The sequence below is a fragment of the Mastomys coucha genome, unplaced genomic scaffold, assembly GCF_008632895.1.
Source record: "Mastomys coucha isolate ucsf_1 unplaced genomic scaffold, UCSF_Mcou_1 pScaffold13, whole genome shotgun sequence".
In the NCBI taxonomy this organism is placed as follows: Eukaryota; Metazoa; Chordata; class Mammalia; order Rodentia; family Muridae; genus Mastomys; species Mastomys coucha.
The window spans coordinates 28,642,979-28,663,917 of record NW_022196895.1 but is presented as its reverse complement, the minus strand read 5'-3'; the positions used below and the strand labels follow the sequence as shown (position 1 = coordinate 28,663,917).

The 20,939-nt window shown below is 38.6% G+C and overlaps 1 protein-coding gene across 1 annotated transcript in view; it reads right to left on the bottom strand.

Moving 5' to 3' along the window:
• The window catches only part of Tslp (thymic stromal lymphopoietin), a 113,108-nt gene extending 98,413 nt beyond the window's left edge, over positions 1–14,695 (bottom strand). The window contains exons 1-2 of the mRNA XM_031366367.1: positions 14,650–14,695; positions 13,998–14,288 (exon numbers count right to left, since the gene is read on the bottom strand). Of these exons, the coding sequence (XP_031222227.1) occupies positions 13,998–14,288; positions 14,650–14,695 (337 nt within the window). The remainder of the gene's footprint in view (positions 1–13,997; positions 14,289–14,649) is intronic.
• Between the last annotated feature and the right edge of the window lie 6,244 nt (positions 14,696–20,939).

The window sequence follows — 20,939 nt, the reverse complement described above, 5'->3', positions numbered from 1 at the left end:
ACCTAAAGAAATGTTCAACATCCTTAGTCATCAGGGAAATGCAAATCAAAACAACCCTGAGATTCCTCACACCAGTCAGATTTGCTAAGATAAAAAACTCAGGTGACAGCAGATGCTGAAGAGGTTGTGGAGAAAGAGGAACTCCATTGCTGGTGGGATTGCAAGCTGGTACAACCACTCTGGAAATCAGTTTGGTGGTTCCTCTGGAAATCGGACAATATTAAAAGTTTTAATCTTATTTTGTGAATGATAGAACGCGAACGCTGGGAGTATGGAAGAGGGGCCATGACACAGGAGTTTCTGCCCTGTTCTTTCTCCTGTTATCCTCCTCTTTCTACCCTGCTGTGTGCTGCGGAGGCTACCCCTGTGGACTGTCTCATCAGAGCTCCCTTGGAAGGAATAACCGTCTGGAAGGTGGCAGGAGATACAGATGCATGCTCGCTATCTCTCCTTTTAATTTGGGAGTGTGTTTTGTTGATGTCTGCATCTCCCTACAACCATGATGGCTGTGCATGGGCCCTGCAACACCTTTAGGCATATAATTGGCATTCTGTTCTCTTTTGCATTCTGTTAACAATAGTCCTTTCATGAAAATAAGCAAGCAACTTAATTTGAATCATTCAGGGACAAACTGTTCTCCCCTCCCCCAGAGATATGACTAATGAAGAGAAGTTAGGATTACAGTGACTAATGAAGAGAAGTTAGATTACAGACTTCTAAATCTTAGAACTGAACACTATTAATGTCACCCACAAGAGAAATCAGAAAATCAGAAAAGAGATGTCAATTTTGAGAAATAATGGAAATTTTAGGGTATTGGATGGATTTTGTTTAAAGCCAGAAGTCTAATCACTATGCATATACACAATGGTAGATTATTTAGGTAAGACAAAATCAGATAGTACTTGTTGGCCTAGTAAACAGTGAGATTTTAGTCTTTAAGAATGAGAAGAAATCATTGCAGGTTGTAAGTGGTCATTTTATGTGATATATGGGGAATACTTGTAGCATGCTTGTGGGGACATTAGAGGCCACTACAGAGGTCTAGCACGTGGGATAGAGAGAAGCACAGAGATGTAAGATACGGTTGAGAGTTTGGACAGTGAGAGTTTGGTGATTAGGTGGATGGCACAAGGAGAAAGATGGCCCAGAGTATACTAATGGGTTTGCCTTCAGCAAGTGTGTGAATGTGTTTGCAGTTACTGATGTGAGAACAATAGGGAGAAACTAATTTACAAGTGAAGGCAGGACCCTAAGATAATTCTTAGATTGGATTTATTTAAAGGGCTCAGAAAAACAATAACTTCCATTATACCAGTAGTTGTTGTTTATTAGTATGAAAGACCCGAGATTATGGGAAGAAAAAATTAAAGAGGGCTGGGGCTGGAATGAAGTAGTACACACTTTCACTTGTCCTCTTCAGTGGGTTCATATGGGTAGTGTTTAATTCTCTCAGCAATCTTGAATGGTCATATGTGTACCATCCAATCCATGACAGTCAATTATAAGTCAGTTATATATGGGGTATCCCAACGAACGGTGCCCAGCCTGGGCCTAGGCCTTGGTCTGCGCCTGTATAACCCTCAAAATTCAACCCAGTACTCATTTCCAGGCTTTACAAAGACACAACTCAGATCTCAGCTCTTCAGATTAGGCAACAGCACAGTCCTGAAGAACTTTTGAATCCATGGGGCTGTTGCTCTGGTCTGTTGAGTTAACCATTTACTAAACCAAGGAGGAATCAGGATTTCTGGCTTACCAATATTTTTAGATTGAGATTCTTTTTACATAATCAAAGGAAAATTTCAGGAGATGTGATGAAAGATGGCTCAGCAGTTAAGAGCACCAGCTGCTCTTCCAGAGGTACTGAGTTCAATTCCCAGCAACCACATGGTTGCTCACAATGAGATCCAATGCCCTCTTTTGACATTCATACATACATGCAGACAGAACACTCATATATAAAATATGTAAGTAAATAAAATTAAAAATAAAAGAAAATTGTCAAGATGAGATATGATTACTTAGGGAGAGATTCCATGCTAAAGAGACAATTTCTAGCAGGTTTTCTATTAACTAGAATCTATGAGAGTATAAATGATAGTAGAAGGAAACATTGTATCATGGCAAGATCCAAGAGAAAAGAAAATAATGGGAAGTCACCTGAATTGAATGCTAATGAGATGCTTCAATAAAACACAATGTGTTCTCATTCAGTAACAAAGAAGAACAAAATTTGATGGAAATGAATTTTAACCATGTTAAATGAAAATAAGCCAAGCTCAGTATTTTTTTTTCCTCTTATGAAGTGTTTATATTTAAATAAGACAAAAAGAGAAGAGGGCTATGAATGGGAAGGAAGATTCCTTTTCTAGTTTGCTTTTCATTGTAATAAACACTATGACCAAAAGCAACCTGGGGAGGAAAAAAGACTTATGTGAACTTACATTGAGGGAAGGCAGGGCAGAGTCATGGAAGCAAAAATGGAAGCAGAGACCACAGAGGAGTTCTGCTTACCGGCTCCCTCTTTCTCTTACTTACTCAGCTCCCTTCCTTACGTAACCCAGGACCACCTACCCAAGGGTGGCACTTTTCACAGTGGCCTGAACTCTCCCGTATCAGTTAGCAATTATGAAAGTTCCCCACATGGTGCTAGAGGGATGTTTCACTAGTCACTAGCACTGGTGCTCTTCTAGAGAACTTGGCTTCAACTCAACCAATATAAGTGTACCTGGTAGATCACAAGTATGTGTAACTCTAGTCTCAGGGGATCTGACACCCCCTCCTAGCCTCCGCAAAATAGTGGTGCACAAGCAAACATGAAAGCAAGACACAGATACGCATAACAATGGAAAATTCCCCACAGGCTTGTCTACAGACCAGTCTCATGAAAACAACTCTATAGCCGAGGGTTCCCTCTTCCCAGAAATGTAAAGTTGACAAGGACAGGCTCTAAAATGGGATGAGGAGGTGAGAGGGTAAAGGAATATGTGTGGCATATAGAAGAAAGTAGTACTAATTATGGAGAAGAGAGAGAACAAGAAGAGCAGTGGAGACAGGTAGGTCTGGAAGACCAGTGGGAAATCAAGGAAGGACAAATTTTAATGGTGTCCACAAAAATGCTGCAAGGAAAACCAATACTTGAGTTGTAGAAAGAAGGTAATTGAGCAAGCCGTGGCAAGCCTGTAAGCAGCATTCCCATATGATGTCTGTTTCTGTTCTCATTTTTCTGTCTTCAAAGTTTCTGCCTCGAGTTCGAGTTCCAGCCTTGGCTTCCCTTAGTGATGTATATAAAGTGTAAGATCAAATGAAGTTCAAAGATCAGAAAAGGTTTTGGTTAGTTTGTTTTGTTTTTTAATGTGGTTAATATGGGGGATCACTTGAGCTTACAGTTATGAATACTCCAGTGCAAAGGAAACAATTAATGGTGCAACGTGGAAAAAGCAATTGTGGCATTACCATGAGAATCTCACGTGATTGCCTGTCTTTGGGTATCAACAATGAGTCAAAGAAGCTTTCAAGTAAAAGAAAACAGGATTTTCTTCTTTTCAATCAGTTCTGCCTGGCCTTGCTGTCCATATAGAGGCATGGAAGAGAAGCTATTATGGTGACTCAGACAGAACAGTGACCCCACCATATATGACTTGACCTCATAACACGTCAGTCTATTCTGACCTATGCATTTCTCATTTAATTAGTGAAGCTCAGAGGAAGTTCTCCCCAGGTTTTTTGACTATTCTGTGGAAAATGCCTTGAAGTGAAGGTCACAAAACCCAGCATGTGTTAAATGCTGATTCCTTCCAGATTTTGCCTTTCCCCATGCTTCTCTGAGCTTCCATTGCTTTCTTTCATCACTTCTGCGGCCACTATGAAGAGTTTTTGCCTTGTTTTCCCCATTCACATAGATGGTGATTCATTTGCCCACTATGACCCTATGACTCTTACGATTGTAAGATCGGCATTGGTGGTTTTCCAGGGGGCACTTAGAATCTTTCCCATGGCTTTTAGAAAATTCCACTTGAATGTCAATCTTCTAATTAAGTTTAAGCACATCAGAGAATTAACTTCCTTGTTTCTGTTACAACATGCAGCCGTTCATTCCTACCAGTTTGACACCTGGGGAAGTTGGCCTTATATTCAGCCTAACTCCAGGCCATTTCCACGGGGATCATACACTTATTTTCAAATGATTCATACCGTGTCTTATCTCCAACTGTAAGTATTGAAAAAACATCATTTTTCTTGACATAGTGATTAGTCTCCAATAAATTACTTTAGGTTGGCGAGTATCAGTTAACAAATGAGAGGATCGTAGTTATTGTATCTCAAGTGTGATTCTCTGAAGTCAAAATGTGTTCCATTTTTCTCTAGAGGGCACATAACTTTTCAGCACATAACTGAGGTAGAACAGTGATACCTTTCAGCTCAGAGATCACTATGTTCTCTCCCAAGTCCCTCATAAGCACAAAACAATCTCACATGCTGCAACCCTTCCTGTTTGTTTTTTACATATAAGCCAATTATTCTTTCCATTCCTCTGGCTATCACATCAACTTCCAGGAACAGAGAAGAAAAATGTGGTCCTAAGTTGCTGGTCTGGATTAATGGACTTTGGCAAAGTAAGTCAGAGGGAAATGGTAGGGAAAAACAGATGTCAAAAAGAAGTAAACATAGGGGTTGGAGTAGCTCCTTTAGAAGAGCAGGCCAGATTATACAATGTAAAACTTTGAGCTCTAAGGAACTGACCACAAATATAAAAAGACAATGAAACCCAGGCCTTCTAGCCATGTCAGCAAATTGACCTTTCCCATCATATCTGCCATTTACTCTGTAAACATATCACATAGGTCACAGATAAGTACTAGTTTGAATTTATTTTATGGGGGCATTACTTGTGGTTTCACGGCTGTTGGAGTGTCAATGGGAAGTCAGGGTTGAAATGTTATCATTAGATCATGTTTGTGTTAACCTTTCTAGCATACCAAATGAAAAGGCGTCCCTGGGAAAGCCCAGAAAGCTAGGAGGAAGGAAGGAAGGAAGTAGTTTGTGACTGCTAACCTTTGGGAAACTGATAATGTAGTTGACTCTGAGCCAGGAGTGGGTGGCGAAGACAAACAGGAAAGCAGTAATATAGAAACAGAAACCAACTGCTACTCGCAGTTGTTGGTTTTGTATCCAGATTTTGTCTGATTCTTTCTCTTCTGTAAAGTTGTAGCTTTTCAAGTAGTAAGTCTTTAAAGGAAAAGTCTTTCTCACAAAGGTCTCAGTGGTTGAAAACTTGGCTTCAACCAGGACTGGACAGAGCTTTTCCTCTATAATAGGAACCACATATTTACGCAGGTTCCAATCACACAGCAGTCTCAATGGATCATGTTCTGTTCCCTACTCCTGACAAGCAAGATCAAGACACAGGCGTGGGAGCAAACTTTCTGAATTAGACTGTGATGGTACAAAAGAAACCCTCGCCAAATGACAAATGGGATTACACAAATTCAAAAGCTTCTGTACGGCAAAGCAAATGATAAGCAGAGTGAAAGCAAGCGACTACTCTTTGTTACTTCATACAGCCACAGAACGTCTTCATCCTGTTACTGTTTCAAGGATGAGGAGTTTCTAAGAATGTTGAGTCATGGGTTGGAGGATATGATGGAGTGCCAACTCTTGAGTCCACATAATCACTGTCTCTTCTCTTTTGAACGGGTGTTTGAGACAAATGGTTTACTTATCCTTTCCCTCCTCAAGGCCTGAGGAAATTTCGACGCAATCTTTCTGTGTGTTGTCTTAGAGCCTCTCTCTCACTGCTGTCCTGTCACCTTAAGACTCTAGTCTATGAGACAGGATATCTAGTTCTATAAGTCTAATTTAGTTAGGGTTACATTGTTGGGAAGAGACATGATGACCAAGGCAACTCTTATAAAGAAAAACATTTAATTGGGGCTGGCTAACAGTTTCAGAGGTTCTGTCCATTATCATCATGGCAGGAAGAATGGCAGTGCGTAGGCAAACTTGATGCTGGAGGGTCAAAGAGTTCTACATCTTGATTCTCAGGCAGCAGAAAGACTGTGTCACACTGGCCAGATTTGAGTATATATATGAGACCTCAAAGCCCCACTTCCATGGGCCACTCTTCCTAATAGTGCCACTTTGCATGGGCCAGGCATATTCAAAGCACCACCACAGGATCTACCCCCTTGGGCTAACACTGTTGTATACTGAGGACTACCTCACTTGGCTACTTCTACCAATAAGCTTTAGATGGTGAAGCTGCAGTTACTTAGGCTAAGCCAAGTTTTCAGCATACCTCTCCTATTCATTAATGCATTTGGATTATAAAAGTCACCCTGTAGGGAGTTGATTTGTTAAATCATATGGTCACTGTGACTCATGCACTTTTGTTAGATTAGACTTGGAATATTCATGAAAAGGTATCAAAAGGCCTCAGCAAAGTACAAGAAAACCAGGAAGAATAGGAAGTAGAAAATACTCTTTTGTAATTTCATTAAAATTTATATTGAGTTTCTCTCTTAAGAAAATAAGAGAAATTTAAATCAGGAACATGAAAAGAAATTCTCCTCTAAAAGTAGGCAACAAAAAAGACTTTCATATTTTTTAAAAATTAGCTAATGGTTATGATTTTGAGTAAACCCATATATGATCGCTAGCTGTAAGTATAGAATAATGAAGGGCAGAAACTTCCTCTTCACTCTGTGGACAACTTCCTAGAATATTTAAAATTTCATTGTGCTGCTGGGGTCCTCCTTGCATTTCTGTAGGGTAGAGTCTATGAGATGTGACATTCTGTCTTTGGTGAATGTGGAACCATTCACTGGTACATAGTTCTCTAATGTCGGGCCACACCCTTGGAAGAAACTGACTTTCCATCCCAAGAAACCATCAATTGTCCATAGCTCCTAACTAATGGATGGAGACTCATGAAACTTCCCTCCTCCAAGCTAAAATGTGGACTAACTTGATCTTGGGCAGATATATTCTTGATTATTTTATCCACAAATACCTTAATATCACAAATATGTGTTTCTGGTTTGCTGCTCGACAGAATTCTAATCATTCTAGGTATTATGGTTCAAAGATATTTTCTTCCATATAATCTAATCTAATTTAAAATTAATAATTGCGATAACTAACCTTTCCCAAGTAAATGTGTCTTGTTAGATATTATGCTGATGGCTGTTTTGAAGTGTCACTCTGCTCTTCCCTTTCACAGAGTCCTTTCAACTGATAACTACAACAGCTAGGAATTTAAGTGGCATCAAGTGAGGTATGTAGTTAGGGAGCTGATCAAGAAGAAGGTGAGGTCTCAGGTTTGCAGGATCCTCTGAGATCTTGAATGAAAATCAAATTATTAAATTAAACATTTATCATATATTCAATATAGATTATACCTATGTCTATGTATCTTAAGTTTTAGAACTCTAGAGGCAAAGGGTACCTTCTCCCTGATAATGGAGTCAGTTCATATCTTCTTTTGTGGAACTGTCAATACTATTTTGTCTATATATGGTACACGTGGAGGCAGTAGGAATAGGAAAGATAAGAGGACATTTTGTATTTCTTCTAGTCAAATATTTAAGACTCGTAAATTTTAGCAGAAGCCATCTCTATCCCAATGTTTACCCAACTCATTCAAAGAGGGAAAAATTGAATATATGTATCTTGAAAACTATGAGGTCAATGACTAAATAAAAGTACTATGTCATATTAGCTAGATAAGAGCCAATTGAAAAGTTGCAATCAAATTACTACTATATTATGCTGCTCTGACAGATGCCATTGTAGTTATTGTGGCTATAAAGTGTGGTTGCTAACTTAGAATTTGCAATTCAATTTTGACTGGAGACAAGATTAGCATAGATAAAATCTAAAATATCAAACAAGCAAAAATGTAAGAGATATCATAAGTCAATGGTATTGATGGTTTTGTCATTAAGTAATGGAAGATTAAATGGGCTAATGTTACCTGGAACAGTACTAAAAACTAAAAGCAAGTTAACAATTGATTAAATACTTCCCATATTTAATTCATAAATTGATTTATATATTTTGTACAGGTATGATTATAAGAGAAAACATTTTATGTAATGTTTGTGACCCTAAAATTGTATGAGTGCATTTTAATCAGTAAAATGTTTCACTTATATAGTTTAAATAATTAATGTTTCCCCTTTTCCTGAGCAAGTATATTTCCTGATGATCCTCTAGAGTTTGTAGGCAGTAAATATGTGTTAGAAGTTATATATTGTTATTATTCAGAGTTTTCTTAAATTCCTGCCTACTTTATCTCCTTACTGAGAGCCATGCATATATCACCACCAAGATCTGAACTATGACCATTTCTCAGTTTCCCAAAGACTACTGGTTATATAAGCAGAATAGGTGAATGTCAACCTACTAACAATTGAGAGGCATGTTTAAATAAATATGTTCCACAATGCTTTCTTCAATCTCCAATACCCACTTTTCAAATAATTTTAAAAGACACAAATTTGAGACATTTAGAAAGAAATATGCAGGTGATACAAGGACCCTGTGTGTGGATATTTGAATCTAAAAGGACCTACATAGGCTATAACATTAAATTAAATAAATGGAGTCTAATTTAGCAGGAATAATTTAATCTTTAATGTTGATTAATTTAGGTTCCAAGTAAATAAGTGTTCATAGACCTTAAAGTAAAGCAGGGATTATAGGGTTCAGATCTAATTAGGTGAATTCATGTAATCAGGAGACAACACAAATTAATAGATTCTTCTGCTTAAATTAGCTTACCTTAGACAGGATACACAATTGAGCCGTTGCTGAATTCTCTCCTAGTATATCACATGCTAAAAATTTATATGAAGTTAAGTTAATGTGGAGTGCTCTCTTTAATCTTAGATAAAAGGCATTAAATGAACAGGAGATGATGGTACACACCTTTAGTCCCAGCACGCAGGAGACAGAGGCTGGTGGATCTCTATGAGTTTCAGGGCAGCCTGATATACATAATGAGTTCCTGGACAGCCAAAGCTACTCAGTAACACCCTGGATCAAAAAAGAATTTTTCTTTAAATAATGCATTAAGTGTCCCCTGCCAGATGACTTGTTTACATGGTACCAGAAGGCACAAAGCAAATTTGTAAATGAGGGCAGCAACCAACAGTCCTACCCAGCTACAAACCCCAGCAATGACGGTCATGGTGTAGCTACCTGCAGCCATGCAAACTGGATCTCCTGAAAGAGAGGCCAGAGCCTGGAAAAAAAATATTGGGGAATTGGGTTGTGAGAGAAATGACAAAACCAAGTCGAAATTCTGATCAAGATCTAGCTTTATTTAGGAACATCAAGTATATAAATACATTTCAGAAAATGAAACCAAGTCTCTAGATGCCAGAATCTCATCAGGGCCATTAGCACTTGTTGCTAGCAGAAACTCACCAGGCAGGAACACTCAGCAGCTCCGTGGGTGGTGGCTCCTGAGGGACTTTGAGAGAGAGAGAGAGAGAGAGAGAGAGAGAGAGAGAGGGCAAACAAAAGAGCCTAGGTATGCGAGCCACTTGTGGCAAAGGCAAGTTCTGAGTCAGCAGGCTTTTGGCTGGGGAGACATCACAGTTACTCCTTGTTTATTAAAAATTAGCTGGACTGGGGCATAAAATATATTTATGCACCATAGTCCTGCCTGAGAATTATGGTGGCTTGGTGGCCCCACCTGCCTTAGGTGTGGATCTACTGGTCTTTCCCTAACCCATCTTGGAAATCACATGCAGCTAGTTTGTGTGTATTTGCACAAACCGGGCCTTTTAGTGTCTATTATTAATAAACATGGCCTCTTGGCACATGACTATGTCTTAGGTTGGTGAAAGCCATAGATCCAGTAATCCGTCCTTGACTGCAGACCTTCACAACACACCTTTTTCCCATACAGACCAAAGCCATGACATGTATATAACACTCTTTCTTTTTATCATGATGAATAACTGTCACATAGAGCCTCTCTGAAGTCCAGTGTGGAGCAGAACCTGTATGTCTGTAATGTACCTGCTTGAGATAAAAGCTCAAAAGTTTAAAAATAACAAGGTTTACATTATCTTTGGGGATATCCCAGGCACTCAATTCAGTTGCAAAGTAGCAACACTTGGACCCAAGGTTTGGCCTCCAAGTGTAGGCACTCAATTCAGTTGCAAATTAGCAATGCTCAGACACAAGGTCTGGCCTCCAGGTGTAGGGAAGAGTGGGAGGAGGCGCTCTGAAAGTAACAAAGGGATTGTTGACTCTCACAAAAGTACTGTAGGCTATTTTGCTGACTAAAAAGGAAAAAAATATTTTCAGCCATAATTTTAGTTGGAAGCATGTTTACTGAAAAGACTCTGGACCTGCATCCACCTGACAAACTAATCTTTCAGGTAGCCATTGTGCTCTGTCTTCTCTCTGTGAAAAGATACACATGGAGCCTCTTCCCCAAATTAAAATGGGGTCTGGACCATGCCACGTGTTAGTAAGTGGATCTCGCCATTTCACCATGGCATAAGAACTGGAAGTGTGTGGATGCCAGTGGTGGTAAGCAGACTGACCTTTACCATTAGTCTGCAAGAAATTCAAAACAAATACAACAAAAGCAAGATGTGCTTTTGGAGATTTAGGAAGATATAATTCTCCTCCTTTTGTTTTTACAAGCCAATTTTTCAGAGTGCAGTGTGCACATTCAACAATTCCTTGTCCAATTGAGTTATAAGGAATTAAAGTTTTATGTTCAATACCAAATTCTTTACAAAATGATACAAAATGTTTGCCAGTATAAGCTGGCCCGTTATCTGTCTTAATGACTTTAAGTAATCCCATAGCATTAAAAGCTTATAAACAATGATCAATTACATATCTAGAGACTTTTCCTATATGTAGAGAAGCAAAAAGGAATCTTGAACAAGTGTCAATACAGACATGTATATATTTAAGCTTTCCAAATTCTGCATAATGACTTATATCCATTTGCCAAATATGATTAGGCATAAAGCCTCAAGGATTGACCCCTAAATGTGGAACTGGGGATAATGTAATGCAGTTAGGGCATTGTTTTACAATCATCCTTGCTTGCTCCTTGGTGATCTCATGTTGGAGCCTTAAGGTATGGCTAGAAAGATGAAATTTATCATGATCATGCCTAGCCAATGCAACAGGAACTGAAACTAAGGCTTCTTCTATTAGAACTCTGTCAATACAATCATTGCCTGCAACTAAAGGTCCAGGAAGACCAGAAAGAGCTCATGTATGGCCAATATAAAACAGATTTTTTTCGAGCAAGAATGAGCATTTTGCAATTGCGAAAATAGAGATCCCACTGCTGTATTAAAATTAAACATACCACATGTTTCCAATAAAGGAACAGATTGGGCTACATATAAGCTATCAGCAAAAAGATTAAAAGTGTCATTCACAGTCTGAAAAACATTTAATACTGCAGACAGTTCCGCTAACTGAGCTGAGAGGCCAGGAGTCTCTATGACTACCTGTTGATTATTCATAAGATACCCAGCTCATCCTTTAGAAGAGCTGTCAGTAAAAATCAAAAGAGCATTACTCAAAGGCTGTAAAGATGTCATGTTAGGAAGTATTACCTATGTACATTTAAAAATTTTATCAACCTATCTTGAGGATAATGATTATGTATAGTTCCTTCAAATCCTATCTGAGCAAGCAACCAATCCGTACTATGCTGTTTAAGCCAGGCATCTTGATCTACAGTAAAAGGCTGAATAATGATGTCGGGCTCCTTGTCAAAATAAGTCAGTGCCTGCTTCCTTCCAAGTACAATCATTTGAGCCACTGCCTCATAATATGGTAGGATATTACATTTAGGAGATGTCCTTGAATGTATCCACATAAGAGGAGCTCTTTGCCACAACAATGCTGTAGGCACATGAGTTGTGTTAAAAATCAACAAATTAAGAATAAAGAATAATCTATATAAGTAACAAATTGGTTTTCAATAGCTCTTTCCACTTGATGCAAAGCCAAAAATCCTTCTGGAGCTAAAGATCTAGGGGAGGTAGGATCAGAACTCCCAATAAGGATATCAAATAAAGGTTTCAATTCTCCTATAGTAAGCTTTAAATAGGGGCAAAGCCAATTGATATCACCTAACAATTTTGAAAATCATTTAAGGTTTTTAAACTGTCCCTGCAAATAACTATCATTTGGGGGAAAACAGCTTGCTATGTAAGTCTAAAGCCTAAAGGATCCTGAGTTTGTACTTGTTTGGAGCTATTTGCACTCCTTCATCAGCTAAGGCATGTTGTAAATCTCTATAGCATAAAAGCATATCTTGAGTATTTTTTCCTGCTAATAAGATGTCATCTGTGTAGTGGGCGATATATATCATTGGCCATTGTTGTCTCACAGACTAAATGGCTTGTGCCACAAACTTTTGACACAAAGTGGGACTGTTAGTCATGCCCTGAGGAAGGACTGTCCATTGATACCTTTTCATAGGTTCCTTAAAATTAATAGAAGGAACACTGAAAGCAAATCTCTCACAATCCTCAGGGTGTAAAGGAATAGTAAAGAAACAATCTTTCAAATACCACTATTTTATAATATCCTTTAGGAATAGCTACTAGAGATGGAAGTCCAAGTTGTAAAGCTCCCATAGGTACCATGGTTTCATTAACCTTTCTTAGATCTTGTAACAATCTTCATTTACCAGATTTTTTCTTGATAACAAATATTGGCATATTCCAAGGAGACTGAGATTCTTTTAGATGCCCTTGTATCTAATTGCTCCTGCACTAGCTAGGAAGCAGCTTCTATCTTTTCTGTAGATAAAGACCACTGATCAACCCACACTGGAATATTATTAACCCATTGAATTTTATCAGCATGGGATGCAGGCAAGATAGTGGCCATTACAGAAAATACCCCGAACCTCTACTGCTAGAGTGAGGCTTAGGACCTTCAGATGTTCTAATGCCTTGTTCTGACATCTGTTTATTAACTACTTCACTAGGACTACACAATACAAGGCCCATTTGTGACAAAAGGCCTCTCCCCCAAATAGGCAAATAGGCAAATTTGACATAAGGCTGAATTTGTCCTGAATTGCCCTCCTCATCTCTCCAGGTTAAAAGTTTAGAGCTTCCTTTTGGGTTATTAGCATAACCAATCCCTTGGAGGTGAGTAAGTATATCAGACAGAGGCCAAGTAGAAGGCCAATCTTGTCCTCTAATAATGGTTACATCAGCTCCAGTATCTATTAATCCTTCAAAACTTTTTCCTTCAATTATTAATTTAAGGTTAAGTCTCTTACTAGTAATAGATTGGACCCAGTACACATCAGAGAAACCAAAACCACTCTGTTTTCTCTCATTTTTAACAAATCTGGAAGGTATCGGATACAAAGGAACTAAACTGAGTTGAGCAATTCTTTGATTACTTGGTATAGATATAATAACATGAGGGGAAGCACCATGATTTTAATTTCTCCCTCATAGTCATTATCTATAACACCTGGATAAATCTGCAATCCCTTTATAATCGAACTGCTTCTTCCTATAAGAAGTCCCCAAGTCTCTGTGTGTAAAGGTCCAAAGACTCCTGTAGGCAAAATTAGAACTTCCATTTCTGAGGTTAATACCACATGGGTGGTGGAACAGAGGTCCAATCCTGCACTTCCTGGGGTTGCCCTGATAAGTTAAAATGACCCAAACTTCCACATTTAAAACAAACTTTATTCTCTTGCTTCTGTGAAAGTATTGCTTGCCCAGTGATTCCTTGTATAGCAGCGGCCATGCCCAAACCCTGATTATATGGAAGCCCAATTTCTGTGCAAAAATGAATATATCCAGATAAATTTATTTGTCTTTTGTGCAGCCGAATAGTGGCTCGACATGCTGCGTTAGCGCTCTCACACGCCAACTGTGTAATAAAAGGACTCTCTGCTCAAGACCCTCCAAGAATTCTGCTAGCTGCTTTTTGCAGCCTAGCCACAAAATTCTGGAAAAGCTTACCTGGGGCTTGTCTGATGCTGGCTAAACTTCCACTGAAATCGCCTTTCATTGGTAACTGAGTCCAACCACAGCGGGCTGCCATTGCAACCTGAGCATACACTCTAGCAGGAAACCCAATCTGATTAACATTGCCTTCATATTGACCTTCTCCCAAAAGCATGTCAAGATCCCAATCTGGGTTCCCCGACTGAGCATTCAAAGTGACATTTTTCTTACTGGCTTCATGCCACTCAGAACTCCAAAGTAAGAAATCTCCTCCTGACAAAGTAGCCTGCCATAGAGCTTTCCAGTCTTGAGGGGTTAAATGTGATTCTATTAAACATTATCCAATAAAGCCTGTGTAAACGGGGCCATAGCGCCATACTGTGCCACCGCTTCTTTTCATTCTTTTATCACCTTGAATTCTAAGGCCTGATATTGTCTGATTCTATTATTTTGTTGATCAAGTATTTCAAGGACAGGGAATGAGAGTACCCCAAATACATCCTGCCCTTTCCTGACTTGCAGCTCTTTCTAGCAGTGATTGATATGCCTCAGGGTGGCTGTTTTTTTTTGTTTTTGTTTTGTTTTGTTTTTTCTGTACTTGATGCTGTTTTTAGTTCTTGTAGCTCATTAGTCAATTTCTGCAACTTAATTTCAAACTCTAACTTACTTAGTTGCATGTCCATCTTGGTAGCATCTCCTGCAGTAGCAGTCATAGGTGTAGCAGAAGGTGTGTAAGGAGGCCACTCCTCGGCATGATATCTAGTGGCTCCCCTTTCTGAGGGAGCCCTCTCTGGCAGGCATTCTTCCTGAGCTTCTACAATCTCTACATAGGCGCTATCTGATGCCTGCGAGCTCTTTTCATTAATGATATCTTTTACAAGTGCCCAGAGGCAGAGGATGAATTTATCCACCTGGTTGTTTCTTAGAACTTCTCCATTTTTTCCCCAGGTTCTCTTATTTAAAGTTCTTACTTCTTGAAGTCATGGGTAGCAAAAATCTATCTCATTTGAAAGACTCTCTAATACTTGTTCTTCCACCCTTATCCCTGTAGCCTGAAGCAGCTTTTCTGTGCTGCGGACAATTGCCTGTTTGGAGGTCTCCAATCCCACTTCACTGTCAAACTCTAGGCAAGATTAGAGATTAGCACCGGGTCAGTGCCAGTCCCAACCTATCCGGTATCCTCCTACTCTAACAGCAACACTTCCAAAAGATGAAATTAAGTCTAGCGCTAGCGTGAATAGTATAAGTTGCTTACTGTGCGGGATAGTATACCATTTTTCTTCTGATTTCTTCAGAGCTCTGTCTGCCTAAGACAGTGCTGCTCTCCGCTGATCCCCTCGTGTTCAGGCATCACATTCGGAAGCCACTTGTAGCTGCCTGCAGCCACGCAAACTGGATCTCCTGAAAGAGAGGTGGGAGCCTGAAAAAAAGTATGGGGGAATTGGGCTGCGAGAGGAATGACGAAACCAAGTCGAAATTCTGAGCAAGGTCTAGCTTTTCGTAGGAACATCACGTATATAAATACATTTCAGAAAATGAAACCAAGTCTCTGGACACCATAATCTTGTTGGGGCCATTAGCACTTGTTGCTAGCAGAAACTCACCAGGTGGGAACTTCCAGCAGCTCCGTGGGTGGTGGCTCCTAGCCAGAACTGAGAGGAGGGGGGAGCTTTGTTTGTCTCACCCTAGGTGGGCAAGCCACTTGTAGCAAAGGCAAGTTCTGAGTGGCCAGGCTTTTGGCTGGGGGTAGGTCACAATTGTAATGATAATGCTAAAGGTGCAGTAATTGGACACACAGCCCTTCATACTAACCAGCAGCTCCCGAACTGGCCTTAAGACCCATCAGACAAGAGGAAAACCATTCTTTGTACTAGAAAGAAGCACAGTAAACTACTCAGGGCTAGTAAAGTCACAGTTCCTGTAGGAGAACCTGCAACTACAACTTCACTAGGCAAGCATCATCCCTAACTGTAGTTTAAATATTTACCTTTGTATTCACGGATAAGTCTAGTCCTCACCCCTCATCAAGGAACCTTCTCTTTGTAACAGACAGAGATCATTACAGAAAACCACAACAAACCAAAATGTAGACTGTGGATTCCAGTCCCAAATGACATACCACATAACCCTTTCCTACTTAAGGTATTGAGAAAGAGGAGGTAGGTAAACTGACTGTTCTGAGCTAGAGGACTGGGCAGTTTGTGTGAGTTTGCATGTTCCAATGTGTCAGCAGCTACATTCATAATAAAGTTCCACCGACGTGACTACCAAAACATGACCTGACAAGGTCGACAATAAAGTCATGCCAAAAAGGACACGGGAAAGCCCATGAGACTTTAACCCTACAAACAGAAGTACATGCAGCTGAGAAATGCTGAAAATCAGGGAACTAAGTCTTCTCCAGGGAAGAGCATACCGATTGGTTATCCAGCACCAAATAGTCCTGAAAATGTATGTTTTCATATAAGTAGCATTATACAGACTGAGTAGATTATATTTAGAAATATATATGCATATACATGTATGTATGTATGTAACAACAATTAATCAAAAAAGGACATCACTTGAAAGAGAAAAAGATATAAAGGAAGGTTAAGATGGAGGAAATGGAAAGGAGAAATAACGTGACTATGTGATAATCTTTTTTAAAAAAAGAAAAATATTAAGTACCACAAGGTTTTAAAATAATAGCTATAAGCAGCTTGAGTAAAGACAATATGACAGAAAGTGATTTTTCTTACTTTATTCATTCTTCTTTCCTATGTTACATCCTGACCATAATTATCCCTTCCTCATTCCCTCCCAGTCCCTCCCTCTACTTCTGCTCTCCCCCAAGATCCCTTCAGAAAAGGGCAAGCCTTCCAGGGATATCAACCAAATATGGTGTATCAAGTAGCAGTAAGACTAGGCGTCTCCTTTCATATTCAGACTGGATGATGCAACCCAGTATGAGGAATGGGGTCCCCAAAGCAGGCAAAAGAGGCAGAGATAGCCCCGACTCACTCCCATTGTTAAAGAGTCCCATAAAAAGACCAAGCTACACAACGATAGCATATATGTAGAGGGCCTAGGTCAGACCCGTGCAGGTTCCATGACTGTTATTTCAGTCTCTGCCAGCCTCTAGGAGCCCAGGTTAATTGATTCTGTGGGTTTTTTGTGGTGTTCTTGACTCCTCTGGATCCCAAAATCCTTCCTTCCCTCTTCTGCAGGATTCCCAGAATTCTGCTTAACATTAGCCTGTGAGTTTCTGGTGATGTAACCTTTCTTGATCAGACACATTTTTCAAGAGCTTACAGTTTGTTTTATAGTTGAATATTTTATCTCATGAGCACACTGTTCTTATTTTCTGATTCACAAAACATGAAAAATGTCCAGCCTCCCACTTTTGATTATGATTATCTAAATTCGCAACTTAATATAACAACCATTTACTCACACTATAAATTCCTACCAAGTACCAGAAAATAAGCCAGGCATATTTTAGATTTTAGGACCAAGACCAAGAATGAAGGGCATTGCTGTTCTTTGAAAGCGCTCCAAGCTTTAAAAGCTACAAGTATAAACACATGTAGCACACCATGACTGCACTGGAGTCATGTGTGGGGGCAGAAAAGGAAAAAATGAGTTCCTACATAAAAGCACTGGAAGATTCCAGAAGTAAAAATTGATGATTTGCAAAGAGTGTGTGTTAGTGTTTCCAGGAGGAGTGGGGGACGCTTACAGGAGGATCAGCAGATTATGTGTTTGGGGGATGGAGAAGAGGTGGAGTGGTTAAAAGGTGAGTACATGAGTTGAACAGCTCTGTCTAGAAGGGTACATTAGGGTCATCTGCAAGTCATTTAAAAGAGTATGAGGAACTTTCTGATGGCTAACTGCCATAATCTCACAAGAGGCATGATCATGTTAAGATAGTAATCGTTGGAGAAACACAATCAGATTTAGATTTTCAAAACTAAATCTGGAGAGCATGTACAAAGGAGTTTATACATTCGAGACACTTACAGAAAGCTATTTGGGTTGTTTAGGTTAGAGTTGACAGGAGCTGAGTCAAGGCAGTGAGAACAGAGGATGGATGAGGAACAAGGACTTGGGTTTTGTGAGTCAACATCTTAGACTCGAATTTACATGTGTGTACATTTATATGTTGCTGTGTCAGGATTTGACAAAGAGGGTCCTAGAGTCTGGAATTAAAAGGCCTGCTTTTAATTTCTCTTACACTGCTCTTTGGAACAATTTCAATAACATATATTTGAAATGAGGAATGTAACCTAAAGGTTAATTCTATTTTGAGATTGCAGAGAAGAGTTCAAATTGTAAATAAAGTATCATTGCTGAAACTCTGCAAGCTTCTGGAGAAATATACATAGATGCATCCCATGAGATAATGTAGCCTGGCACTCTACAACCAAGCATCTCTCAGTGACTGCAGGAGTGCCTCCAGTTGGAAAGCCCTCACATATAAGCTTCATGCAAAATTTGCCTTTTTGGTAACATATCTCTTAAGTTGTTTGTATTCTTGTATTATAAGTATTCTTGCATGTAAAAATAAGTAAATCATAGTTCTGACATGACATTTTTCAAGAATTTGATAAAAACACATAAGTAAAAATGTTGACTTTGTTTTGTAGTAAGAGCATTGAACATGAGGTCTACCCTCGATGAAATTTTAAGTGTGAAAAACCATCACTGTTTGGAGATGTTTTCATTATATTCCTTGTGGCTATGACCAAATACCTGACACAAAGCAACTTAAATAAGGAGAGGGCTCATTCTGTTACAGTTTAAGGGTAAAGATCTTCTATTTTATAGTGACATGATAGTTTTCATCACTGTAGGGAAAGCATTAGTAGGATCAATAAATATTTTTAAAAAGTTAATGTGGCAGTGGTTTTGTTTTAGAACAACTAATATTCATAGTAAATAAACCAGTTCCTCTAGTCCTAATATACTACCTCATGATGAAAATTAATCCTTTTCAAGCATGGTGAACACAAGACCTGGTCACCTCCCACCAAGATCCCATGCATTACTCTTAAAAGAATTCATCACAGTTCAGGGGGCACCCGCTGAGACTTCTAGATGGTTGTGTTCCAGAACAAAGAGTTGGAGTAGAGACACATGGATATGATAGAAATAGAGACAGTTAATTAAGAAAAAGAAAATTATTCCTAAAGGTGGAAGTAGGCCAGAGAGTTGGGATAGAATAAGGGCTCAAATGTTCCAGGCTCCAACCACTTCAGTGTTTTCTAGGTCACTGAGAGGGTACATACATCTTCCAGTGTTTGGAGAGTGCAGGATTTTTTTTTTTTTTTTTTTTGCACATGTTCGCTTTGTACATATATAATGTGAAGTATGTTTGTAAGGGAGGTGTCCAATCTTTCTCTGCCCTTGCTTTCTTTCTTTTATTTTTTTCTTTTATTTTTTTAACTTTTATTGCATTATGATGAGAAACGTTACGTGATTTCAATTTATCTGAATTTGTTAACATTTCAAAACGTATTTTAAGTAAATAGAATTAAATCACATTCTTGTTTCCGTTTTGTACCTCAATTCCTCCCAGAGACCCCCCTTCAATATCTACAATATCTTTTTTGTCATATTCCTTAAAATTTATAAAATATTATAACAATAAAAATAAGTATTATAAAACTTTTTTGATATAAAGCAACAATCAATTTAAAAATCTTATGTAGATGCTTGTCTACAGCAATAGTGAAAATACATACGTATTTCTCAATATAAATTTTAAATAACTCCAAACATATTAACTGTATATTTCAAAATAATATATCACTACTAGTATTTTCTTAAATGAACATAAATATATAAAGTCTTTTTGTTTGTTTGTTTGTTTTATATTTAGTAGAGTTTAAAATCTTAGCTCTTACTGTGGTACAAGCCCAAAATAAGAACACATTTTAGACATTGGATTTCATTGTAATAAGGCTGTACTTCAATGACCCTCACATCACCAAAGGATTTTACCTCCATCGTAGCTAAGCTGAGAGTTGGCAGTTCTACTGCATCAAGAAATGAATTGTAGGCACGATTTTTGAATACAGACTTCCTGCTATAGTCAAAGCTATTTGACTTGAGTGAGTGACTTTATTCTCAGCCCATAGAGAACAGGTTACATTCAGGTTACATTCATTTAAGAAATGGTGTATGTAATAAGATGATCTACCCACAAAGTCATTCACCAACTGTTTCAATGAACAATGGTTCTGCTTGGAGGGTGGCACAGACATTAGGTGAGGGTAAGAATTTGGTTCACTAGCTGTGATAATTTGGAAAAGCATTCCATCTCAGAGAAAGAGTAACTTATAAAGTCATCTTCTTCAAACTGACACAAGAGTTACAAACGTCAAGCAAAGCATTCAGTCTCACTCTTTGTTGTTCTCTTATGAGCCACCTCCCTAGTTAATCGTCTATGTTTCTTTTGGATATATAAATACTTTTGATATATATAAGCTGTTCTGAAAACCATAGTATAGTGTAAAAATATGAAATAAACAATACTACTAATAGAGAGGCTGAGATAGGAGAAGCAAGATTCAAGATCCTTATGTTGTACACAGCCAGACACTGTCACGAACAAACAAGCTGAAAGTGTATATAGATAGTACAATATTGGACCTATTTCTCCAATTACAAAATTAGAGAGACCATTGGATGACAATCAACAAATTTCTAATTCCTCATATTTTGGGATTTCAATCGATGAGGATATGTTGGTAATATTAATTTTCATCTTAAGATATTAAGAAAAAGTAATTGTCACTTCCTGTTGTTTTTGTTGTAAGAGGTGGAATTAGGTTTGTGTGGATTTGTTGAAAGATTACTTTCTTGCTTCTTCTAATGGTGTAATTTTGCTCCTTATGTTTTCCACCTATTATCCTTTGTAGGGCTGGATTTGTGGAAAGATATTGTGTAAATTTGGTTTTGTCTTGGAATATC